Source organism: Aquarana catesbeiana, linkage group LG08, assembly GCF_042186555.1.
Source record: "Aquarana catesbeiana isolate 2022-GZ linkage group LG08, ASM4218655v1, whole genome shotgun sequence".
NCBI classification, from domain to species: domain Eukaryota; kingdom Metazoa; phylum Chordata; class Amphibia; order Anura; family Ranidae; genus Aquarana; species Aquarana catesbeiana.
The window spans coordinates 152,368,735-152,396,313 of record NC_133331.1 but is presented as its reverse complement, the minus strand read 5'-3'; the positions used below and the strand labels follow the sequence as shown (position 1 = coordinate 152,396,313).

The window sequence follows — 27,579 nt, the reverse complement described above, 5'->3', positions numbered from 1 at the left end:
CCCAGGTATTGTACTTTTAATTTAACCCACTGCACTTTTGCAGCATCTACTTTTTGTCCTATACTGGCCAGGAAATTCATTAAAGAGATAGAATCCTCAGTACAAGCCTGTTCATCAGAGGATGCCAGCAAGAGATCATCCACATATTGCACTAATATTGATCCCATGGGTGGATGCCACTCATCTAATTTATCCTTGAGCGCCTGAGAAAAGCAACTGGGGGAATCATGATACCCCATTGGCAATCTAGTCCAGGTAAGTTGTCTTTTCTCAAACGTGAAGGCTAGCAACCATTGATCATCTGGATGAACAGGAACGCTAAAGAAGGCTGAGGCAAGGTCAATTACAGTAAAGTGAGTTGCTGAAGGAGGTATTGTTGCCAGTATAGTAGAGGGGTTGGGTACCACAGGTACTGATGGTATAATTACCTTGTTGACTGCACGCAAATCATGCACCAATCTCCACCGACGGCTGTCCTCTCCTGCTTTTATAGGTTTGGGAACTGGATAGATAGGAGTGTTAGCAGAACTCCTCCAAGGAGTAAGAACACCCTCCTGTAGTAACTCCTCTATTACTGGCTTAATACCTTCAACTGATTCAGGGGATAAGGGGTATTGAGGTAGTCTAGGTACTGGTAGTGTGGGGTCTCTATTTAACCGCACAGGGGCAACTTTCATAAGGCCAGGAGTGTTTGCTCCTGTTACTCATATGGAGGGGTCAATTTTTTGTTTGACCTCTTCTGGAATTTCTCCCTCCATATCAGCTACTAATAAAGGCATGAATAACAGATCAGTTGCTTCCTCTTTTAACCTACACGGTATGTCAATGACAGTTTTACCCGGGGATAAAGCAATGGTTACCCCCATTTTTTAAAGTAAATCTCGTCCTAAAACATTACAGGGGGAATGTGGAGACAATACAAATGAGTGTTCTGTTGAATGCTCTCCCAATGTCACCGGTACCGATTGTGTAACCCTTGCCAAGATTATATTATTGCTTACTCCAAACCCTTTCATTGGAGAGTGGCAAGTTGGGGTCAAACACATTCAAAAGGGACCGTGAAGCTCCTGTGTCTATGAGACCACACAAATCAATACCGTTTACATTTACTTCAACCATTGGCTCATCAACAGAATCAACTTCAATTACAGCTAGAGCTTGATAAAATGGGTCATCTATATTGTCACCACATCCCACCTTATCCTAGCGCCCCCTACAGTCTCGTGCTATATGTCCACTCAATCCACACTTGAAGCAAGTGGGGGAGGCACAAGGCTGCAGGGTTGGGGGTCTTACTCTATTTGGGATGATTTGCTGGTATCGGGACTGAATTCTAGGGTTTATGCGTTGTCCCTCATTTTGTCTCCAATTGCCCCACTTTTGCCGCAGTGCCCCATAATTAGAGATATATACCACTCCCGAAGGTGGATAAGGGGGGGCTGCTACCGGTACACCCCGAGGTGTTACCTGTACTGTAGATACTGGTACCCCCTTGGGCTCTGGGACTTTTTCCTTAACCTCTGGTAGTTGTATATTCATCATTTTTGTTTTCTCCTTCTTTTCTCTCTTGTCTTTCCTTTTCTGCAACACTCCGTAAGCTATTTGAGCAATCTCAACTAACTCAGGGGCAGGTTTCTTTCTCCATCCCACTGTACGAAGCTCTATTTCTTCCCTAATCTCAGGCAACATTCCAACCACCAATACATTCACCAACTCTGGTCATTTCATATCACTTTCATCATCTGGAATCCAATCAGTATGCTTCTGAATAGCATCTTTGAATCTATTCCAGTAATCTAACATATCCTCACCTTTCTTCTGCACAACATCCATCATTGCTCGCATATCTTGCCCCTTATCAAAAGTGCTTGTTACCCAATCTTTTAAAATCTCATTTAATCCGTTAATTGTTTCTTCATACACAACTGGGTCTAATGGTGGATCTTCTACTTTCATTATCCCTTGATCATATGGTCCCTTATTTCTTGCAAATACATTCCATACATCTACATACTTCTCTGGTACAGCACAATCAATCAAGATCCACATATCCATATACTGTATGTAGCCTGTTGCGTTTTCTCTATCCACATCAACTTTTTATACCATTTCTTTGGACATTTCTCTACGTTGGGCAGATCGGCAACAATTGCCCTAATTTCATTGGGTTTCCAGGGGACATAAACTTTTCCTATTCTTGCGGTATAATTCCCCTGGTCATCTTCTTCCCCTGGTAAAGCTACCTCTCTCAAGGGCATTTGTCCAAATGGTTCTAATTTGGATCTAAAATACTCTTTTGTCCTTTGTCTATCTTCTGGGGTACGCTGGGGTAGTAATCCCAACCGTTTTACCTTGATGCCTAGTTAACACAGGTGAGGCATGATCCCTAGATCCCCCTGCTGGAGGAGTACTAGTATCAGATTTACTTAATTTATTAAATCTTGCCAAGGCATCTGCTCTTGCTGGAGTGTATTGCCACAGTTCCCCATCTTTTTCAAATGTCATTGTACCATCTACATATCTACATCATAGAATGGTTCCTCTCTACGGTAATGTGGGGAATATTGTTTAGAAACAAGTTTACCTATGTGTCTACGCTGTGGGGTTTCTGTCATAATACTTGGAGTGGCCTGCTGATAACCAGATGCCTCTCCTATATCGTCACTAGCTGACTCCCCTCCTGTAGTTTCCACTTGCTGTACCATAGGTGCAGACGCTCCTGACAATTCCCTTCTTATTGAGTCATAAGGGGAAGCCCAAGCATTGGGCATCTCATCCTCATCTTCTACATGTAAAGCAGCTTTCTCTGAGCACATTTTACAGGGGGGGGGTTTATATCCTTCCTGGATACTTCTTCCCAGGCTGCTAAACATTCAATCCCCCCACAATCAGACATTTAAAAAAGCAGGTTAAAGAATGCATCAATTGTAGGTGTATTAAGGGGCCCTCTGGCGGCCACCATTTAGATGGGTCCTTCTTATACTCCATTTTTGTTAGTTTACACCATTTCACATGATGTTTCAGGGCATCTGGCTCTCCACTCACCATCATTCTGATGATAGGAGCACTTGCTTGTATTTTGGCAATACTTAGCCCTGTTGCTTTTGCTATTTTTGATAACTTTTTTGCCCTATCTTTTGTTAACCCAAATGTATTCATGACAGGCAAAACATTTTTTTCAAGCAAATTTCCCATATTTATCACAATTTCTCATTAGTCTCTTCAGAAATGACAATAATTTGGAACTCCGGAAACCAGAGCTCCACCATTTATCGTTATGGCTGTGTACCAGCAGCCCAGTACATAAGTTGAGATATCTCACTCGTTCTACTCTCAGAAGGACGTCTCCTTTCTGAGTGGCAATAGGCTAGTCCCTATTTAGACTCCCTATTCCAGAGAACATACAGCAGGTTATTCACCCATTTGTGGCTATCCGCTGAAGGCAAACCTATCCGCCTTAGGACCACAAATGTTCAAAAAATCATACATACAAAAAATTCAACACCACCAACTTCTACTTACTCTTTTAGAAATTGTGGTACCTGCACTTCTACATCCCTTCACAAAATATATATACATTGTCATTTCTGGAGACAAGGAGAAAAGGCAAGTGCTTAAAATGATCATTCTTTAGCATGCTTAAATTATAATAGGTACCTTTAACATTCTCAGTAATCATACAGAGACAGAATGCAGGCAAAATCAAATAGGAAACGTATTTACCTTCTGTGGCTGCACTCCCCCAACCGGCCCCTTCAACACTGCACAGAAAAGACAGTTTATATCATGAGAAATATACATTTTTCTCACCTGAGGCCTATTTGCTGCTGTCTGTCCTGGAGAGGTTGGAGAGCCGGTGGTGGAGATGCAGACAAGAAGACACGACTTGGGGTCACCAAACTGTTAAGTTGAACCTTGAAATGAAGGACATCAACGCCAATAGAGCTGCATTCGTCTAATGTATGTTTACTTCAGAATATGCACTGTACATACAGCGGATCACATCTCTGGATCGACAGTGATACAGGTTACAGGGTGGTACAGACTTTTATAACAAAACTTAACATTGTAGTCTATGTCGGGCAAAAGCCCAAAGTAACACATCACAAATACGCATTTCACTAAGTATTTCAACATAACTTTTGGCCAGCTTTTTGGGTCATCTTGACCTGGCTAATTTATAAGTGACAAGTTATTTTGACAAAAAGGAAGAATAATTATTTGAAAGGATTTAATTTGTCTTTTAGAAAGGATTTCATTTGACTTTTAGACAGGGACCCTCCGTATCAACATCTTTCCATATCACATCTTTTCCGAGAATTGTGTCATGTCATTGGCAGAACATTTAATGTCAACTGGTCAGCTACATGTGTTGCAATACCAAAAGAATTCAGAAACATTTTAGGGAAAATAATAAGAAATACAAATTCATGTCGAAGAGGAACTCTGGATACATAGCAAGATATAGCTCATATAGTTCATATCTTCACAAGACCAAAAAGAGGGTAAATTGAGGAGGAAAGGGCGCAAAGGGATTTTTTTTCTTTTGGTAGTATTTGATCACCCCTGTGGTTTTTATTTTTTGCGCTATAAACAGAAAAAGGCCGACAATTTTGAAAAAAAAAAAAAACAATATTTTTTACTATTTGCTATAAAACATATCCAGTAAAAATATGTAAAAAATCTAATTTCTTCATCAGTTTAGGCCAATATGTATTCTAGTACATGTTTTTGGTTAAAAAAAATCCCAATAAGCGTGTATTGATTGGTTTGCCCAAAAGTTATTGGATCTACAAGTTATGGGATATTTTTATGGCATTTTTATTTTTACTAGTAATGGTGGCGATCACCGATTTTTAGTTGGACTGCGACATTGCGGCGGACAAATCAGACACTAAGTGACACTTTTTGGGGACCAGTGGTCAGTGCTAAAAAAAAAGTACTCTCACTATACTAATGACATTGGCAGGGAAGGGGTTAACATCAGGGGCGATCAAAGGGTTAAGTGTGCTCCTAGGAAGTGATTTCTAACTGTGTCGGGGATGGCTTAACTGGAGGAAAATGGAGATCCGTGTTTCTGCATATCAGAAACACAAGATCTCTATTTTCCTCTCTGACAGATTGACGATCTGCCTTATTTACATAGGCAGACCGCCATTCTGCCTCTCATGCCAACCATCGGCAGATCCCGGTGGACATTGCGTCCGCCGGACCCGCTGATTTGCTCCCACTGTGTCCAATCACAGTGGGATCGGGTCACCCCAGACCCAGACCAGGTATGTTGTTTCGAGCAGCCGGGCTGCACTGATCAGTAAATGTGCGGTGTGCGGTCCGGAAGTGAATAACTCAACACCAGGTTCACTATATGGACCACTTCTGTATTTATACATGTGGATCAAATCCCCCCTTAACCACTTACCGACCGCCGAACACCAATATACGTCCTCACTTTGAGGACGGATATCGTTATGAAAGCAGCCAGCTGCCATAACCCCAGTATCCCTGTGTTCGCCTGGTGGTCGGCTACAAGATAAAAGTGGTTTCTGCGCCCCCCCCCCTCCCGCCGCGCTCCGGTGCCCTCCGCCGCTTACCGGAGCCATCGGCAGCGACGGTGGCAATCCGGTCCTTCTTAGGGCTGTGCATGGAGATAAGTGAGGGGACGATGGCGCCCACCCGTCTCTATGACATTGCAGGGCGGAAGCGATGTCAAAACATGACTTCCGTCCATAGCTCTTAACCACTTGACAACTGGGCACTTAAACCCCCTTCCTAACCAGACCAATTTTCAGCTTTTGGTGCTCTCACATTTTGAATGACAATTACTGGGTCATGCAACACTGTATCTTTATGAAATTTTTGTCCTTTTTTTCACACAAATAGAGATTTCTTTTGGTGGTATTTAATCACTGCTGGGTTCTTTATTTTTTGCGCCGTAAAAGAAAAAAGACCGAAAAATCTGTAAAAAAATACATTTTTCTTCATTTCTGTTATAATATTTTGCAAATTAGTAATTTTTCTTCATATATTTTGGCCAAAATTTATACCGCTACATATCTTTGGTAAAAATAACCCAAATCGGTGGATATTATTTGGTCTTTTTGAAAGTTATAGAGTCCAAAAGCTATGGTGCGCATATCTGAAAATTGATCACACCTAAATTACTGACGGCCTATCTAATTTCTTGAGACCCTAACATGCCAGAAAAGTACAAATACCCCCCAAATGACCCCTTTTTGGAAAGAAGACATTCCAAGGTATTTAGAAAGATGCATGGTGAGTTTTTTGAAGTTGTCATTTTTTCCCACAATTCTTTGCAAAATCAAGGTTTTTTTTTTACTTTTTTTTTTTTCCACAAAATTGTCATATTAGCAGGGTATTTCTCACAGACCGCATATGCATACCACAAATTACACCCCAAAACACATTCTGCTATTACTCCCGAGTACGGTGATACCACATGTGTGAGACTTTTACACAGCGTGGCCACATACAGAGGCCCAACATGCAGGGGAGCACCTTCAGGCGTTCTGGAGCACCCAGGCCAATTCTGACATTTCTCTCCTACATGTAAAAATCATCATTTATTAGCTAGAAAATTACTTAGAACCCCAAAACATTATATATGTTTTTTAGCAAAGACCCTGGAGAATACAATGGCGGTCGTTGCAACTTTTTATCTCGCACGGTATTTGCGCAGCAATTTTTTTAACGCTTTTTTTTGGAAAAAAAAATGTTTTGTGCTTTACAAAAACCAAAACAGTAAAGTTAGCCCAATGTTTTTGCATAATGTGAAAGATGAAGTTACGCCGAGTAAATAGATACCCAACATGTCACCCTTCAAAATTGCACGCGCTTGTGGAATGGCGCCAAACTTTGCTACTCAAAAATCCCCATAGGCGACGCTTTAAAATTTTTTACTGGTTACATGTTTTGAGTTACAGAGGAGGTCTAGGGCCAAAATTATTGCTCTCGCTCTACCGATCGCAGCGATACCTCACATGTGTGGTTTGAACACCGTTTTCATATGTGGGCGGGACTTACGTATGCGTTCGCTTCTGCATGCGAGCACACAGGGACAGGGGCGCTTTAAAAAAATTTTTTTTTTTTTTATTGTTCATTTTACTTTATTTATTTTAGTTTGATGCTTTTTTCCAAAAAAATAAATTTTTGACCACTTTTATTCCTATTACAAGGAATATAAACATCCTTGTAATAGGAATATGGCATGACAGGTCCTCTTTACAGTGAGATATGGGGTCAATAAGACCCCACATCTCACCTCTAGGCTGGGAAGCCTGAAATTAAAAAAAAAAAAAAAAAAAAAGATCCTGGCTTCGATCGTAGCGGTGAGTTGGTAGAAGCACCGCAAGGCGGCGGGAAGGGGGGACGTCCCCTCTCGCCTCCCGTAAGAACGATCAAGCAGTGGAACAGCTGCTATGATCGTTCTCATGGTGTAGGGAATCGCCGGCTGAAAAAGCTGATATCTGAATGATGCCTGTAGCTGCAACCATCATTCAGATATCTCTGCACAAAGTCAAGGACGTTGTATGACGGCCGGCGGGCGGGAAGTGGTTAAAACGCTTTTTTTTTTTTTAACACAAAGTTGTCCATTTATACAATATTTCTACCACATAACATGTACATACCAAAAATGACACCCCAAAATAGATTCTCCTGCTCCTCCTGAGTACGGCGATACCACATGTGTGAGACTTCCACAGCCTGGCCACATACAGAGGCCGAGTACAGCTGAGCATGGCTCAGCATGGCAGGGTATGGCGGGGTATGGCGGAGTATGGCGGGGTATGGCAGGGTATTGCGGGGTATGGCAGAGTATGGCGGGGTATTGCGGGGTATGGCGGAGTATGGCGGGGTATGGCGGAGTATGGCGGGGTATGGCGGGGTATTGCGGGGTATGGCGGAGTATGGTGGAGTATGGCGGGGTATTGCGGAGTATGGCGGGGGCATGGCAGAGTATGGCGGGGGGCATTGCAGAGTATGGCGGGGGCATTGCAGAGTATGGCGGGGGCATTGCAGAGTATTGTGGGGGCATTGCAGAGTATTGCACAGCATTGCAGAGTATTGTGGGGGCATTGCAGAGTATTGCACAGCATTGCAGAGTATTGTGGGGGCATTGCAGAGTATTGTGGGGGTATTGCAGAGTATTGCGGGGGCATTGCAGAGTATTGTGGGGGTATTGCAGAGTATTGCACAGCATTGCAGAGTATTGTGGGGGTATTGCAGAGTATTGCACAGCATTGCAGAGTATTGTGGGGGCATTGCAGAGTATTGCACAGCATTGCAGAGTATTGTGGGGGTATTGCAGAGTATTGTGGGGGTATTGCAGAGTATTGTGGGGGTATTGCAGAGTATTGCACAGCATTGCAGAGTATTGTGCTGGTATTGCAGAGTATTGCACAGCATTAGTAGTGAGGGATGGCTGAGCATGGATGGATGGATGTCTCTGTGCAGCGCTGAGGGCACTACACATACAGCCCACAGCGCTGCAGACATCCATCCATCCCCCTCCCCGCTCACAGTGTACCGATCGGTACACAGGAGGGGAGGAGAGGAACCGGCGTCATCAGATGACGCCGGTCTGTTTACATGTGATCGCGCCGTCATTTGACGGCTCGATCACATGGTAAACGGCCGCGATCAGCGGCCATTTACCGGGATCCGTGATGCGCCGGGTCCCCTGGACCCGGCGGTCACGGATGTGTTCGGGTGCGCGCCCCAGGGGGCGCGCGAGAGGGGAATTCCGGGAGGACGTCATATGACGTCCACCCAGAGTTATCCAACCGCCCTGCAGCCGTCATTCGGCTATGGGCCGGTTGGTAAGTGGTTAAAGGGCCATTTTTTTTAAATCACATTTTTTTTTTAATTGCATTTTAGCCTAAATATGAGATCTGAGGTCTTTTTGACCCCAGATCTCATATTTAAGAGGTCATGTCATGCTTTTTTTCTATTACAAGGTTTGTTTACATTCCTTGTATTAGGAATAAAAGTGACAAAAATAGTTTTTGCAGAAGCGAATGCATACGTGAGTAGCGCCCGCATATGAAAACGGTGTTCAAACCACACATGTGAGGTATCACCGCAATCGGTAGAGGAGTGAGAGCAATAATTGTAGCCCTAGAAAGACCTCCTCTGTAACTCAAAACATGCAACCTGTAGAATTTTTTAAACGTCGCCTATGGGGATTTTTAAGGGTAAAAGTTTGTTGCCATTCCACGAGCGGCACAATTTTGAAGCGTGACATGTTGGGTATCAATTTACTCAGCGTAACATTATCTTTCACAATATAAAAAAAATTGGGCTAACTTTACTGTTGTCTATTGGTATTGCAACGACCGCCATTTTATTCTCTAGGGTGTTAGAAAAAAAATGTATAATGTTTGAGGGCTATTTTCTAGCAAAAAAAACCTGTTTTTAACTTGTAAACAACACATTTAAAAAAGAGGCTTGGTCCTAAAGTGATTAATCTTTTCTTCTTAAGAGAAGATTTACTTTACTCTTTATTGTATTTGACCTTAAAGCTGAACTTCAGCTTTACCTTCAGTCTTGTACAGTTGTACAGGCTTTTCTCCTGTACTGAAATTGCTTATTTTGATTTCACTGCGCACACTGAGCTTCTCTTGGTATGCATTAGAAGTCAAGTCAAAAAGAGCTTGTATCTTTTCCTGCCTGGAGGACATCCAGCATCATCTAGCTCTTTAATCCCTGACCTGACTGGCCTTGGCTCACCCCTTTCATTAATTTGATTTCAGTTCTTTAATCATAGGGGTACAGCATCACTTGTGGGTGTTACCACAGCTTCCAATTTTCAGGAACCTATGTACAGCACCCTTCTAGTTCCTCCTGCACAATCTGCCTGCATTGCATAGAAAAGAAAAGAGACCTAGTGAATGAGTTACTAGGTCTAAAATATGATATTTATGTATTAAAAATTGAAAGGTTTTATTTATTGATTTCAATAACATATTGATGAGGGGGAAGGAAAGAGCCATTGAAGGCAAATTATAAAAAGAATAAACTTAGTTTTCCAGTCTCTTGTCTTCCTTATGCGACTGACTCCCTGATGTAACCCCCCAATCGATTACATCATATGTCTTATTCCATATCCCTCTGGGACAGACTATGAAATCATAAGTCTTTAGCTCCTCCTCATACTCCTTTAGCCCCCATCTTTTGCGATCCTGAATTCACACCTGGGCTTGTATCGACCTTGTTTCAATGTTTCAATAGTGGATTAATAAGGGCCTTTAATGAATTTACCATCCAAACTTAATTTATTAGCAAGACTTCTAACACTTACGTCCTTTTATTTATCCGGTCAAGCTACTGGTGTGTTGAGGGGTCGAATATCCACTATCTATGCTTCCCTTACTACTTCAAATGCTATATTCCCTTACATGGTCCATTGGGAACAAGACTTAAATATTTCTCTTGAACTGACTGAATGGCAGGATGTTTCCTATATCTAAGATCTCTATTAATACAACATTAATAGAATCAAATTATAAAACACTTCTAAGGTGGTACCTGGTTCCCACACGACTTAGATGCACGCTACCGCCTACCAGTTTTTGGTGCTGTAGACAATAGGGAACCATGTATCATATCTGATGGCAATGCCCCATAGTGTCTAGACTTTGGATTTGGATGTTCAACTTAACAAGAGTGAATATTAGTAGATCCCCAGAGGTAGCCCTATTTCAGAAATTGCCTACATCGGTGCAAAAAAAAAAAAAAAAAAATTGATCCTCTATATGGCTCTTGCCAGAGGAACTTCTGGTTTCGATATTTGTGTGCTATGTTTATTTGCTCATCTTCTCCAAGCAATGCAATTTATGATATACTTGTATGATAACCTAAGAGCTTTGAGTCTCTCCTTTCTTTGTTCTTTTTTTATTTTTGCACATCTGTTATTTCTAGTAAAAAAAATTGGAATCTGAACAGTTTTTCGGGGGTTTGTTTACCTAGTGTCAGAACTATGATTCTCTGGTTTGCTCACTGACAGTTAGGACAAAAGAGTGTGGGCATTATTACAGCTGAACTGCTTCTCTCCTGAACGTGCAGGCCCTGGGTTTTGTTTTTTACCTCTAAATGCCTGTAAACGCCTATGTGTGCAAGGACACAGACTAATGCCCCGTACACACGGTCGGATTTTCCGCTGGAAAATGTCCGATCGGAGCGTGTTGTCGGAAATTCCGACCGTGTGTGGGCTCCATCTGACATTTTCCATCGGATTTTCCGACACACAAAGTTGGAGAGCAGGAGATAAAATTTTCCGATAACAAAATCCGTTGTCGGAAATTCCGATCGTGTGTACACAAATCCGACGGACAAAGTGCCACGCATGCTCAGAATAAATAAAGAGATGAAAGCTATTGGCCACTGCCCTGTTTATAGTCCAGACGTACGTGTTTTACGTCACCGCGTTTAGAGCGATCGGATTTTTCGACAACTTTGTGTGACCGTGTGTATGCAAGACAAGTTTGAGCCAACATCCGTCGGAAAAAATCCTAGGATTTTGTTGTCGGAATGTCCGAACAAAGTCCGACCGTGTGTACGCCCTATAACAAGGGAGGCGTTTAGAGACAGAAAACAAAAAATGCAAAATGCCTTTTAAAAAAGCAGCATTTAAAATGCCCAGTATGAATGAGACCTTAATATTAATCAAGTTATCAGGTCTCCAATTCACCAGACAGCCTTGCTGATACTTGTATTTCATTACAGGAACAAGAAAAGTTTTTCTGATGAAGTTGAGACATGGTGCATCCTAGCTGTATAACTATGTATAATGCCCCCTTACTTCAGCTTACGATCATCCTTCTTATGATCCTTCTTCTGAGCCTCGTAGGAAAGGTCAACCATAGATGAGTGCCAGCATCAGGCAACAAATCACCAGTTCTACTGTAAGACACATACATTTGTTGCAGCAAATGCTAACGAACCAGTGAACTTGCAAAACCAAAACATTAATTCTCTACAATGAAATAATTATTTACCTGCAATAACCTCTCAATGAATTTCTGGTAACCTGGGCTACAGATAGGCAAAGCTTTATTATAAGTAATATCTCTGTACAAGCAATGAAAGACTTACTACATGATTTAGTATTCTTTATCATGCAGATTTTAATCTAAAAAATTACTCCCATTTAGTTTTACATTTAGAAGAGAATTAGTTATAATTTAATGGGATGTGTAGGGGGGCACTGATATATCAGGATATGTATGTAGGTGGGGGGGCACTGATATGACAGGAGCCTTAAACTGTTTCTGAACAGTCCAAGGCTTCTTTCACATGGAGAAAAGTCCCTGCTGATTGGAGCCAAACTGGATGGATGTCAATTCCATACCGATCAGTTTCTGCACAGTGGACACGGGCTAATCCCTGTCAGCTCTGTGGGCGGCTGGGTGTAAACAGACTCTGCTGCCTGTTTACATAAGTCTGGTCCACTAAAACAGAAAAGGAAGCTGGTTAGACCCACAAGGTAGGTGGATGTAAACAGACACAAGCCAGTTTACATCCACCTGCCCACTGGGCTTGATCAACATTCCAAACAGGTTCACCTGAAACACTGACAGGTGGACCCGATCAAAATGCGCATGTGAAGGAGACAATACAGTGTCCACTCAGACTGGAGACTGAGCTACCCCTCATTAACATGCAGTGCAGAGGCTAGCTTCTAATTTTTGTAGCTATTTTTTAGGACAGACAGTGTTTAAATTCAGTTTACAGTTGATAATGAAGAGCTGCGAGCACAGTACAGACAGAATTATGTTAAACATTACTCCACAGCCCCCCGCCAAAGCTTGGCGGGATTTTAAGCAAGTAAAAAGCACTTAAAAAAGTAAGCAACTATATTTAAATATTTTTTAATGTTTAAATTTAGCAATTTTGGAACTTGCATTCAATGTGAAATATCCTTTGCGCTGCTGATTACTCTCTTAGTTGAACTCCAAAGGCCTCTGCCGCCCCCCCAGACCCCCGTAGCTGTAATCTTTTGGTGCTGTGTGGGGTTAATGTGATCAGTTGGATCTATCACAGTCACTTGTCAAGAGTGGTGACTATGCTACATTTCCCCCTCCTCCGTTCATTGAAGCTTTATTATAGCGTCCATCAATGAAAAGCTATCTATTAATAGGTGTTATCTGAATTTGGCTGCAAATACCCTCCATCCATACCTAAACACCGGAGCCTCATATGTCAAGGCTAAATGGCCAGTGTGCACGAGGCCTTTACCAATCAAGTCTTTTAGGTCTGTGCATACCTCATCTGGCTATCAGAGAGATCTCTGCAGTGAGAATCTGCACAGAAAAGAAGATTTTAATTAACATCCTCCAACTTGGAGACCCGCTTAGGAGGATGAAAATTTACAGTAGGGCCTTTGATTAAAACAAAAGCCTGAAAAATGACAAGCGGTTTCTATAGTGGGTTTGCTTATTTCAGAATAATGAGCAGAGAAGAACAATTGTTTTGCCAAGTTTTTAATCACGGTGTTCTGAAAAATGTACTTGTTTTTTCTATTGCTCTAAATGTTTTAGTGGTATGTTTTCTTTTTCATACATCAGGGGACACAGAGTCAGGCTAATATTCATTACCTACTGGTTATACTCTATCTTCAGGTGAATGGACACTGGTAGACCAAAGGTCTTCAGACAGGAAGTGATCCCCTATATAAACCCTCCCACACAGGAAGCACTTCAGTTTTTTTTAAAAGTGTCTGCAAGGTGGTTGGCACAGTTTGTTTGAGCTCTCTGAGCTCCAGGTCTCTAGTCCCTCAAATGGTTCTTAAAGTAATCAAGGTATTGACCGATCGGATCCATTTGACACTTTATATGGTTAGATAAATGGTACCCGAGCCTTGCAAAGAAGACTCAAGATCCTGCAAGGTTTTGCCTGTAATGCCTCTGGGCGCTGGACCCTGCAAAGTGGAATCCTGGACACTACAGCGCTAAGACATTCCTGCATTTCTGCAGGGTGCTGTACAGGTCCAAGGGAGTGGACCCTAAACATGAAAAGGGCACCCAGTCCTTGAAGGTCCTCAAGGTACCCAGTCGTTGAAGGTCCTCAAGTGACAGAGTGAAGATTGGGCTCTTAGTTTCTAAGCTGCCCTGCGCCTGGACGGGTAAGTGAAGCCCCCTTTACTTATTATTGTGGGGTGTCCAAGTAATTGTAACAATCAGTCAAGCTAGGCTAGAGGCTGGACACCTGTGTGTGGTGACCGACCAGATGGGGGAGTTTTGGGCTAGCTGTGGGTGTTTGCAAAGTGTACCTTTTTTTTTTTTTCTTGTGTCTGGCTGTTTTTGTCCTGTATGATGGTGCACAACGGTGCGCCAATTTCGCCTTGGTTAATCAGGACGCACGTACATTCGCAAGAGTGCTGCTATGCTCAGCTGGCAGTTTGTTTGTTTGCTTCACCGCACATGCGCAGTAGCCTTTTATCTGGACGCACAAGGATTTCCGACATACGCAAATACAGCCACACCCATTCACCGGGACCACGCACGCACCGAACGTTCCGGTGCACACCCAGCTTATTTAAGCTGTGTAGGCCAAGCATGCGGTGCTTCCAAAAGGCAAGCTGTGGGACACTTGCAGTGGTTCATTTTTTCTTACCCGGGTCACGTGAGTCACCAAGTGTGTATATATAAGTGTGTATATATAAGCGGAAACATACATAACTACTATTGGGCCTTAAAATAACATAGCCGCCAAATGAAGAGAGGTGGCTAATATACATATCCAGTATCAAGCTCTGAAATCAGAAACTTTGTACATGGTCGATAACAATGTGCAATGCGTCTCAGGCTAATCCGATTGTCTAAACCATTGAAGTTGTCAGTTATTAAGTGGCATAGATACCATAGAATACTCTGTGAGGGCCCTCACTTATACATAGAACATATGCAAAATCCATAAATCCCTCAAAAATAGTATAGTCAATATATATATATCACATCAGTTACTTATTTTGAAACATGATATCCGTATATGCGGATGTATATTTGAAGGCAAACCAGCAGGACCATATTTTCTGCACCAAATCAGACTTATTCCTGAGGGAATAAGTGAGATCTTCCTTGTAATATGTGTGATCTACTTCCAGTAGCCATTGGCGTAAGGAGGGTATGGTCGGTTGTTTCCAATAGCGGGGAATGAGTGCCTTTGCTGTGTTAAGCAAGTGTGGTGTTTTAGATTTCTTATATGCTCCTACTGGTGAGCCTGTACAATGGAGTAATATAACCCATGAGTCAATGGGGATCTCAGAGCCCTGAATCTCTTTCGCCCAATGCAAGATAGTCAACCAGTATTTGCGGATAAGTGGGCAATACCACCAAATGTGTGCATGTGTAGCTCGTTCTCCACATCCCCGCCAACATAAAGGTGATGTTTCAGAAAATGTCTTGTGTAGTACCTCTGGAGTATAGTACCATCTCGTCACTAGTTTATAATTTAATTCCGCCGTTTTGGAAGCCGTGGAGGAGGTATGCGCCAATAGAAGGATAGTGGACTTCTGGACCTCTGATATCTCTTTTTTAAGATCTTTCTCCCAATTGGTTAGGAAAGTAGGGTTTCCTGTGATGGTTAACATCTGTAAAGCATGGTAGAAATAAAAGATGGGTTTCTCAACTGGCTGGTCTTCTGAAAAGGCAGATTCTATAGATGTTAAGTCTGAGGTAGTCCGGAGAGGTTTAGGGAGAGAATGAACAAACGCTGCTAATTGGCGGTATCTCCAGTGATCCAAGGGTGTAGCTGTAGAGCTAGGTAATAATGTGGACATAGGCACCATCCCTGAATGAGTAGTAACTTGGTGAAGTAGGAGGCGTAGTCCCCAGACTCCAGGCATGAGTCCTGAGGTCTATGTTTCCAGGGGGAAAATAGTTGTGGCCAGTCAATGGCACGAGAGGGGACTTATATGGCCATTTATGCGTCTTGCACAGAGAGTCCCACACCACAAGAGTCGAATGCGTGAGCGGTGAAGAGGTTAAGGACAAAGTTCTGTATTTCTTAGGGATCCATATTTGGGTAAAAAGGTCTGAGCCGCTGAGTGCTATTTCCAGGTTGACCCATAATTTTGAATCTTTGATACTTTCAGTCGGAAATCCTATTCAATACTATTGCCCAGAAATATTGCTTAAGTTTAGATAGGGCCAAGCCCCCTTGCCTTTTAGGTCTGACAAGGAGAGCCCTAGCCAGTCTGGTTCACTTTCTGTTCATTTGAAGCAAGAACAATAGCCTGGGCAGTATGTTCATCTTCACAACACTGATCTTCCCCAACCAAGAGTGTGTTATTTGAGACCATTTTTGCAGGTCCGCTCTGATTGCATTAAGGAGAGGCAAAAAGTTAGTACAAAATAAAGAAGCCGGGTGAGGTATATACCTAGGTATTTCATCTTACTTTTTTGCCAACTAAAGGGAAAGGACTTTTTTAGTTGAGCTGAGATCTCGTCTGACACTGAGATATTTAGAATTTCCCATTTGGTCATATTAATTTTAAAATTGGAGATGGCACTAAACTTTGAGAATGCTGACATGAGGTTAGGGAAAGAGATCCTGGGCTGCTGTACATAAAAAAAAATGTCGTCTGCATAAGCGGCATATTTGTGTTCTACACCCTCTATGATAACCCCATGAATACAGGGATTATGCCTGACTGTCGATAGGAAAGGCTCCAATGATAAGGCAAATAAAATGGGCGAGAGGGGGCAGCCTTGACGGGTGCCATTGAAGAATGTAAAGGGATCACTTAAGGTGCCATTTATCTGTATTTGTGCCGTGGGGAGTTATACAGAGCTGAAATATGGGATAGAAGGGAGAGGCCAATTCCTAGATTGGATAATGTTGCCATAAGGTACTCCCAGTCCACCCTATCAAACGCTTCTTCTGTGTCCGTTGATAACAGAAGGGTGGGCTGGGAGGAGCCTCGGACATAGGCCATTAAGGATAAGGTGCGGAGAGAGTTATCCCATGCCTCTCTGCCTGGGATAAATCCTGTTTGATCCCTGGAGACCCAACGTGGGATTAAGGGGAGAAGTCTATTCGCAATGACCTTGGCATACAGCTTGGCATCTGTATTCAGTAGAGAAATGGGGCGATAACTCCCACAGTTACTAGGGTCTTTTCCAGGTTTAGGGATCACAGTAATGTGTGCGTGGAGGGTTTCTGGTAAGCTGGTCCCCCCCGGAGAGTTTGCATTTGCATAGGAGGCAAGGCGGGGCAGTAGGATATCTGCAAAAGATCTGTAGTATGCAACTGGAAAGCCATCTGGCCCAGATGCCTTGCCAGTGGCCATAGCCTTTAATGCAGTGCGCAACTCTGAGGTGATGAACTCCCCCTCTAGGGTAGCTCAGGTGTCAGATGATAGTCTGGGTAAGTTGGCTTGTGCTAAGTAGTCATGGATAAGGGCTGTTCTAGTGTCTTGATCTGCCACAGTGTGTTGGACATGGTATAAGCATTTGTAAAATGCTCTAAATTCTTTGGCTATACCTGGTGTTTCATGTACTAGGGTATCAGATGAGGTCTCAATTTTATCTATGAAGGAAGCAGCTTTTTTCTGCTGTAATGAACGTGCCAATAGTCTTCCCGGTTTGTTACCCCATCCGTGGAATCGCTATGCTACTATGCGGGAGTGTTGCTTCTGTTCCGCATGAAAGAGGGCTTTCAATTCCTCCCTCTTCAATGTTAGAGTGTGAAACACTGCCTGGGACTGACTAGCTTTGTGTTGCTGCTCAAGAGCACTTATGTCTCGAATCAGCTCAGATTGTTGGTGTATGCGTTCTCTCTTTTTCCTGGTCCCTACCTCAATAAGTTTACTACGAATATGAGCCTTCTGTGCCTCCCAGAGTACACCCGGTGAGATGTCAGGGTGCATATTTTCTTTGAAATAGGTGGCCAGGTCTTCTCTTATCATTTTCTTATCAATTTCCTCATTTATGAGATCCTCATTGAGTTTCCAATTTGTGGCCCTAAGAGGCATAGAGGGGATCTTTAGTTTAAGTACAATCGGGGCATGATCTGATATGGAGGAGGTTTCGATGTCAGCATACATGGGGAGTGAAAGATGGTGGTGATCTATGAAAAATAAATCAATTCTAGAATAGGTTTGGTGTACTTGGGAAAAATGGGTATAATCTCTCGACCGCGGATGCATAGTCCTCCATATATCCATTAACTGAGCGTCATGCAAACGTTTGCTTATGTATAACAGACGTTTATGCGAGATACTTGATTTCCCCTGGGGTGTGTCAAGAGTAGGTCCTAATAGAGTATTAAAGTCTCCAGCAAGGAGAATGCATCCGCGGGCGAAGTCCCTCAGTCTTTTGAGAGTGGAAGCAATGAAACCTGCTTGGTCACGGTTGGGAGCATACAGAGTTGCTAAAGTGCACGGCATACCACCCAGGCTACCTCTCAGGAACAGAAGACACCCATTAGAGTGATTTATCAATGAAATTTAGTGTGAATGAGGTAGGGCTGAAACAACTAATCGATTAATCAACAACTAATCGATTAATCAACAACTAATCGATTATGAAATGAATCGATTACTATTTTCATAATCGATTAATCGGCCAGTAACATAATGGGGTTAAAAAAAACTAAAATGAGCCCTTTATAGTACAAAAAGAGCAAATAATCGCTACTGTAGATGTTACTTTCACAGTTCTACGGTAAAAAATTAACCCCTTACAGTAGTGATTATCTGCTTTTTTTTTTGTACTATAAAGGGCTAATTTTAGTTTTTTTAACCCCATTATGTTACCAAACGTCTTAGACCTGGTTCACATCTATGTGTTTTTTGGTGCTTTTTTTTGCAGAAGCGCACTGCAGTTCATTAACATGGTTTCCCATTGGACACGTTCACATCTTTGCTTTTTTCAGCCGCTGCGTATTTGGAAAGGGTCAGGGACTTTTTTTTTTAATGCAAAAACGGGGCTTTTTTGGTTCAATATACTTCAATACAGAAGTTGCAGAAAAGCATTTAATGTGTTTTTGCAGCAATTTGTGTTTTTTAATCTGCCCAACAACAAATTGGCCAAAAAAAAAGCAAAAACGCAAATCGCTGCAAAATCACGTGCGCAAAAATCAAAACGCACAGCAAAAAGCACTGCAGAAACAGATCAAAAGCAAACTGCCTAGGTGTGTACTGAGCCTTTTTCTGGCCACACGGATCAATTTTTAGATGAGAATATTCAGACGAAAAATCTTTGTACATTCGCTGAATGAAAGAATGTTGTTTGAAATGTTCACTTGTTTTTAACATTCTTTTTTTAAAATGAATGTAATTTCTGAACAAAAACCACATACACTGTCTGAAAATTCCTTTGACCAAGAAATTTTCTATTTCCAAATTTTCCCGTCACTGTGGTTGAAAATGAACGTCGACTTGACCCCACTAATGATTAGAAAATCAAACGAACGTTTTTAAAATGAAAATTTTTTTTTTGAAGGAAGACATTTGATCTCTGAGTCTGAAAATATTTATCAGATTCACCCTTTAATAGTATGTACAGTATATCTCTTCTCTAACAGTTTATACAGTATATCTCCTCTAATAGTATATACAGTATATCTCTTCTGTCTGTTATTCTCAGAGTGGATTAGATATTTTGCTCCCTAACCATATAGTTGGTTATTTATATTTACCGCTGCATAGAGATATTTAGAATATTAAGAATAAATTGCCTTTTTTAAAAACTTTACATATTAACTAAATTATACGCCACACCTTTTTTTTTTTTTTTTTTTAAGGTTATTAACCAATTAATTGAAACAATAATCGCCCATCTAATCGATTATGAAAATAATCGTTAGTTGCAGCCCTAGAATGAGGTTCCCCTGCAGAACCCAACGGCCACCCCTTTGAACATTTTGTGAACATTCGATAGGCTTTGTGAACATCCGATAGGCTATAGTACCATGTGGGATATTGTAAGGAAAAAACGTACAGGCATATTAACGTACCTGTACGTTGCCCTTTAAGAAGCGGTGTGCAGACGCACTGTGAGCTCCGTGAGTGTGATCGCAGGTCCCGCGGACTCGATGTCCGTGGGGATACCCGCCATCGTCTCACAGAGAGGAAGAATGGGGAAATACTGATGTAAACAAGCATTTCCCCATTCTGCCTAGTGACACTGACACTGATCACAGCTCCCTGTAATCGGGAGCGGTGATCAGTGTCGTGTCACACATAGCCCAGCCCCCCCCCCAGAGTTAGAATCACTCCCTAAGACACACTTAACCCCTTCACTGCCAGTCACATTTACACAGTAATCAATGCATCGCACCGATCTCTGTATAAATGTGAATGGTCCCAAAATAGCGCCAAAAGTGTCCGATCTGTCCGCCATAATATCATAGTCACGATAAAAATCGCTGATCGCCATAAAAAAAATTATTAATAAAAATGCCATAAAACTATCCCCTATTTTGTAGACGCTATAACGTTTGCGCAAACCAATCAATAAACGCTTATTGCGATTCTTTTTTTTTTTTTTTAGAAAAATACGTATCAACCTAAACTGAGGGAAAAAAAAATGTTTTTTTTATATATATTTGGGGATATTTATTATAGCAAAAAGTAAAAAATAATGCATTTTTTTCAAAATTGTCTCTATTTTTTGTTTATAGCGCAAAAAATAAATACCGCAGAGATGATCAAATACCACCAAAAGAAAGCACTATTTGTGGGGAAAAAAGGACGTCAATTGTGTTTGGGAGCCACGACCGTTCAATTGTCAGTTAAAGTGAAGCAGTGCCGAATCGCAAAAAAATGCTCTGGTCTTTGGCCAGGCAAATGGTCCGGGGCTTAAGTGGTTAAACAAGAACCTAACTTGTTCAGTAGATAACGCACAGGGTTTAAAAGACCCTGTTGACAAGAAATTGGAGTCATTATTAAAGGCTTCCTTTTTTTTTGGCCAGTTCAGCTATTCAGCCAGCTGTTGCAGCAATTGGTATCTGCCAGTCCGTAAAGGATCAGGTCAAGCGGCCTGATAGGCCTATCTAGGAGGATGATCTGCCTGAAAGTAAGACAGATATAGGATTTTTCATCATACTTACTTGTAAAATCCTTTTCTTTGAGGACATCATGGGACACAGAGATCCCTCCCCTCTTTTTTTGAGGATTCAGTGCTTGCTACAAAACTGAAGTGCTTCCTGTGTGGGAGGTTTTATATAGGGGATCACTTCCTGTCTGAAGACCTTTGGTTTACCAGTGTCCACCTGGAGATAGAGTATAACCAGTAGGTAATGAATATTAGCCTGTGTCCCATGATGTACTCAAAGAAAAGGATTTTACAGGTAAGTATGATGGAAAAAATCCAATTTTTAGGACTTACACCAAAATGTAAAATTAGATACATGGGTTTTATTTAAGTTTTATAAATCTTGTGTCAAAACATTTATTGCTAGAGCTCTAAGTGAAGACATAATACATTTTTATCATGTTATTTTTTTATACTGTAAACAAAATTGTGGAACACCATTTTTCCACTGTCGGGGAAAAAGTAATCACTCCATAGGGTAATCTGCCAAACTAAGGTGATAATCAGGTGCATCTGTTTGGACACAGTTAGGCCTCATTGCAGCCATTCTGTGTCACTATGGGCCTCACATAGTTTGACCCTTTACCTCAAAGTCAAAGTCAAGCTTCTAGCACTAAGATTCAACAAACGTGTAACAATGCAATCTAAGAAATTACCTGAAGTGGTCAGAACAGGGTTACTGATGTTTGTTTGCAGATCGCTGCAAAGCCATGTCTGGGACTTCACAAAACTAAAGAGAGGGCCAGGGCCTTCATCCAGACCAGCCCACTTTAATTTTGCAATCACTCACAAAAACAGTATATAAACTATATGCAATTGCGCAAAAAAACATAAGTAGCATAACATAAGTAGTCCACACTCACCTCTTTTATTATTTCACTTTTTCTCCTCTGTATTTTTTTCCTCCTTCTCAACACCACTGTGTGAAGTGGAGTGCTAACGTCATGCAGGAACATTGCTAGACCCTGATTGGCTGAAATTTCAGAAACTGGCATTGCTGCACAACCATAGGCTGCCTTTAAGCAATACAGCGGCGCTGAGGCTGAGCCGGGTTGCACACTATGAAGTGAGGTGATGGGCAGCGTAGATGACAGGTCTCTACCATATCAACCGCCCAGAGAAACTTGGATGATACCCTTTTCGAAGAATGTTGCATGGTCAGAAGTAGCAAAGTGGAAATTTTTATTGCATGGGTTGAATTTTGGCTTCCATGATAAACCGTCAATAAAAATAACATAATACCAATAGTAATTTAAGTTAACAGTTATTACCTTAGGACCCAGACAACTTGCCCAGAAAGAACCACAAACTGCAATGAGCTAAGCTTAGTTTGGTCATACAAGAATACACTGACATCAAAGTGAATGCAATCGCTTTCATTACCCTTTATTTTTTAGTTTTCTCAGTATGGTTCGGGTATTAAACCCCCAAACAATTATATATTTTCTGAAAGAAGAAGCCCTGGAGCCCTTTTTTATGTTGCATGGTATACGTGCAATAGTTTATTAAATGCATATTTTGATGGAAAAAAATACACTAAAATGACATTTAGTGCACAAAAACACCATATAATATTTAATGGACTAAACATTTTAAAAAAGGTAAAAAAAAAAAAAAGGTCTATAGCCTAGAGTGGGGGAGTGCAGGGGATTAAGCTGTTTAGGATAATGAAGGTCTGCTTTAAGTTGAGTAGTACAAGGCCAGGATGCTATACGGATTATTATGGATTGTGGAGGTTCTTTATATATGACACAATATCTCCCCTTTTTTACTTTTTCTGCAGATTTATCGGGCTGTTGTTTGAATGCTTATCCAACTGGTCTGTACTTGGCCACAAGTTCAGTTTCTGATAAGATCACCTCCATCTCTTTGGCTAATAATGAGTTAAAGGGTATGACAAAGAAATTCTTTACTACCTATCAAACCATAGAAGGTAAGCGAAATTTCATTTAGTTCTGAAATTATGTTATTCTTCAAATAAAAACAAAACACAAACCAAAAGCAAATAAAATGTAGTTGCCACCTCCCTCTTTTTTTGCAAACTTTATATCTGCATAAATCTGTGGTTGTAATTTTTCCATCATATTTGTGTTGGATCACAGTATTTTAGGTTTCTTATTTACCATAATCCGTGCTAAATATAAGAAGCATTTAAAGGATAAGTTCACCTTTCTTTGCATGTTACATGTTACATCCATGCTTAGGGTTTAACATGCAGCAAGGTTGCATACATGAGCCAAGGAATCAACTTACATTTGTTTTCTTCCAGGAATCCTCATGTGGCTCTCATGTGTCATTTTGTTTCTTTTTAAAAGTACTGCTTCCACACTTCCCTATGCCCCAGACATCCACATCACTGCTCTCCGCTGTCTGCTCAATCCTAGAATCACATTTCCCATCTGCCACCTCAGGAGATGAGTTCCTCAGGGCGCGCCACCTTCCCCCCCAGATGCGATCACAGAGGCTCTAAGCTCATGCTGAGCCAGCTTCCTGACGTCCCTCCCAACCACACAAAGTGACAGACTCACATCAAAGTGAAAACAGACTGGAGAAGTGGTTCTCCAGTCTGTGTCTCAATGGTACAGGCTGGTGCTGGAGGAAATGTATTTTGTTCCTGAGCCCAAGTACAGTGAAAGCACACATTCATAAATTTATAGTAAAGATATTTGTGCGCTGCTATGTGAACCATTAATAAGTGATCTCAAACACTAAAATAAAATCTCAATAGTGTATTGCGCTTATTCAAAATTGTGTATAAACCTATTAATACCAAACCAATATGAAAATATTAAATAAGAAAATATAGACCACAAAAAGTGAATATACAGTATCTCACAAAAGTGAGTACACCCCTCACATTTTTGTAAATATTTTATTATATCTTTTCATGTGACAACACTGAAGAAATGACATTTTGCTACAATCTAAAGTAGTGAGTGTACAGCTTGTATAACAGTGTAAATTTTTCTGTCCCCTCAAACCAATTACACAGCCATTAATGTCTAAACCGCTGGCAACAAAAGTGAGTACACCCCTAAGTGAAAATGTCCAAATTGGGCCCAATTAGCTATTTTCCCTCCCCGGTGTCATGTGACTTGTTAGTGTTACAAGGTCTCAGGTGTGAATGGGGAGAAGGTTTGTTAAATTTGGTGTTATCACTCTCACACTCTCATACTGGTCACTGGAAGTTCAACATGGCACCTCATGGCAAATAACTCTCTGAGGATCTGAAGAAGATTGCCAAGACCCTGAAACTGAGCTACAGCATGGTGGCCAAGACCATACAGCAGTTTAACAGGACAGATTTCATTCAGGACAGACTTCACCATGGTCGACCAAAGAAGTTGTCCTCAGCGTCATATCTGGTATGAATTTGGAGGGGGACCCCATGTAATTTTTAAACAAAAATTTGGCTTGAGGTTCCCTGTACCAGACCCGGAGGGCCAGACCCGGAGGGCCAGGAATGGATTAGGGGGGAACCCCATGCTGCTTTTTTATTAAATGTAATATCGGCAGTTCTTTTGTTTATATTCTGCTGTCATCGGAACCCCACAGACAGCAGATGAGTCATATGTTGTTAAGGACACGGTGGCCGCCTGCTCCTTAACAACCATGGTATTTACTGGTTGTTAAGGACAGCCAGTAAATATCATATTTGATCAAGTCCCTATTTGTCCATTGATGTCATTCACCAGCGAACACACGTGCGGTCACAACGCTTCCCTTGGAAGTGAGGTCTTGTGACTGACAGTATAAAGCAGGGGGCATGGTCTAGCGAATCACATCAATGACCAAATAGGGACATGTCTTTTATTGATCAATGATGCCACTCATCAGACAACGTCCCCACTCAGATGAAAGAAACAGAGAGTGCAGGGATGTCAGTAGTTGTTACATTAAAGTGGTTGTAAAGGTAGAAGGTCAACACATGAGTATGCTTTGATCTAAACCATTCCATTGTCAGTAGAGGGGATGGGTGTGTGCTGTTGCTGCTGAGGTGGGGGAGGAGCACGATCGTGGGGCCGGACTGAGCGGATGAGGGAGGCTCCGGGCGGACAAGCTGCAGTCAGCGGCGTGAGAGGCCAGGACATGTGGCAGAGGTGAAAGCCCACTGCACCCCCAGAACAATGCTCGGATCGGCAGCCGGCTTGATGTTGGAGGAGGAGGAGAGACGAAAGCCTTCAGCACAGAAGAGTCCTAGAGAACCCCCCCCCCCTGCACACCCCCCCCCCCTGCTAACTGAACATGAAACCTTGTTGAGGAGTGAAATTGTACATTTGCATTCGCATTTAAAAAACCTAATTGACTGAGAAGCCTGGCAGGTGTATTCCCCTGCCTGCACCTGTGTAATCCTCTAATAGGGAATACATATAAGGGAGCAAATGGATTATTGGATTGTGTGCAGCAAGCATTACTTTTATATATGCTATACATGTAATCTAATCATGCTATGGTAATGAATTAGGAAACCCTGTTGAATGTGAAAAAGCTGCATCTTCAACTGCAGTACTCTGCTGGCTGTTAAAAACTCATTTGTACAATTCTTCACCTGCTCTAGTGCGACCCCCTAAATAAGAGAGGTGAGCAAACTGATGAACGAACTGTGAGCAGATGGTTTTATTTTCACACGGGTTTTAGCAAGAAATCTATCTATGCCATGGCAAGCAGACTGTGAAACTCTGCTAAAGGTGAAATCTATGTACTTGCACTTTGTAAACCTAGTTAAATACGAAAATCCGGTACATATATATCCCCCTGCCTGTTCCAGTGTGATCCCCTAATGGAAGTACCTAGAGGGGAACAGGCAAATTTTTGTAAAAGCCATGCTCGCAATTTGCTGACAAGAGGGTAATTGATGATGAAATTTTGTTGAAAGTGAAAATCCTGACCCTGAACTAGCTTTCACAAACCCTGCTAACGGTAAAAAACTTACATGTACACCCTGTCATTTGTTACAGTGCAACCCCCAGATAGGAAATACCTATAAGGGAGAGGTGAGCAAACAGACTGTAAGCAGAAAATAAACACCCTTAAATATATTTTTCACGGAAACTGCTTATGCACAGGTGATTGAATATGAAACCCTGTTAAATGGAAAACCCTGCACCTGCCTATGGGCCGGTAATAAACGGTGAAACTCTGTTAAATGTGAAAGTCTTGCATTTGCCTGTGCAAACTTTATTGACCGTGAAAAATTTTACATGCGCTTCCGTGTATCTGCCCCAGTGTACCCCCTGAAATCTGTTGATGCACGGCGAACCGACTGTGAAACCTTGCTGAACGGGAAAACCTAGCAGGTGCATTGGCAAACCCTGTTGACTGTGAAAACCCTGCATCAGTCTTCCTTCTTATCTATATAAAACACTGGAATGAGAAGGAGAACTACAAAAGGAACCGAGCCCAAAACCGCAAGGGAAAGTTTGAACACTAGTACGATCCAAAAAATATTTAACAAAAGAGGGAAACCCAAAAATCCCTGTCCCTGAAAAACAGGGACAGGGACTAAAGAAAAAAAAAAGAGTCTGCGAAAAAGAAAGAAGGAATCCAGGAAAAAACTAAAGCAGACACCAGGATGGACAACAAAGCAGGCACAGGAGAGCAAAGTACTTATGCCCAATTGCCAACCAAATCAGAAATAATAGAGATGTTTGAAAGATTAGAAAAAAGACTAGAAAATTCTTTTAATACAGAAATCGCAACAATGCGAGTTGACTTTAGTCATCTGCTAAAAAGGGTAGAGGAAACGGAGGAAAAGAACAAAAAGCAAGCCTCAGAAATACAAGAACTAAAAACACAAGTTAAAACTCTGCAAACCAGTGAGAGGGAAATATTTTACAGAATAGAAAACTTTAAAACAGAACTTCAAATCTTCACAGATCTATCAGTAGAAACACTGAAAAGAAGAAGACTTCTTAGGCCATTTATACGGCTTTTTATACACGCGATATTTCTACCTTATAACTGTAAGTGCAATACTACCTTTTATTAAAGTTATCTTGGATTTATTACAATATGGCCAGTTCTTTTCTCTTTTGGGGTACATACTGGATACCGTAGCCGAATAAGTAAGGGATTTCTATCATTCAAATCATCATCCCTATTGTGATCATCTACAAGCTTAGAGGCCCTGGCTGGGTTGAAAGCCATCCGCCTTTAAAGCTTGCCATCTGGTAAGCCTAATCTACAGCTACGGTGGTCGGGCACTTTACCTTGTTTGTGTGTGCACACTATGGTGATTGCAAGATTTTAAGTGCTTCCATTTGGATATTCATAAATTTTTTTTGGGCATACTTCAATTTTAGCACAGCTTTTTTATTTTATTTTCTTAGGCCATTATTGGTTCAAATGAGAACGGCTAATATTAAATATAGCTGGGGGTTCCCGGCGTCCCTAGTAGCCCAGAAAGAAGGTAGATCTGTGAGACTAAAATACCCAGAGGACTTAGAAGATTTCTGTAAGGAAATAGGTGTTCCAAAGTTGGATATTCCCGGGATGGACAGAAGGATGAAGTCTTGAAAGAGAA

At 41.6% G+C, this 27,579-nt stretch overlaps 1 protein-coding gene across 2 annotated transcripts in view; it reads left to right on the top strand.

The window, feature by feature from the left end:
* Positions 1–27,579, top strand: part of LRRC20 (leucine rich repeat containing 20) — a 626,217-nt gene that overhangs the window by 265,634 nt on the left and 333,004 nt on the right. For both annotated transcript variants that reach the window (XM_073596571.1, XM_073596572.1), the window contains exon 3: positions 22,840–22,989. In XM_073596571.1, coding sequence (XP_073452672.1) covers positions 22,840–22,989 — 150 coding nt within the window. The remainder of the gene's footprint in view (positions 1–22,839; positions 22,990–27,579) is intronic.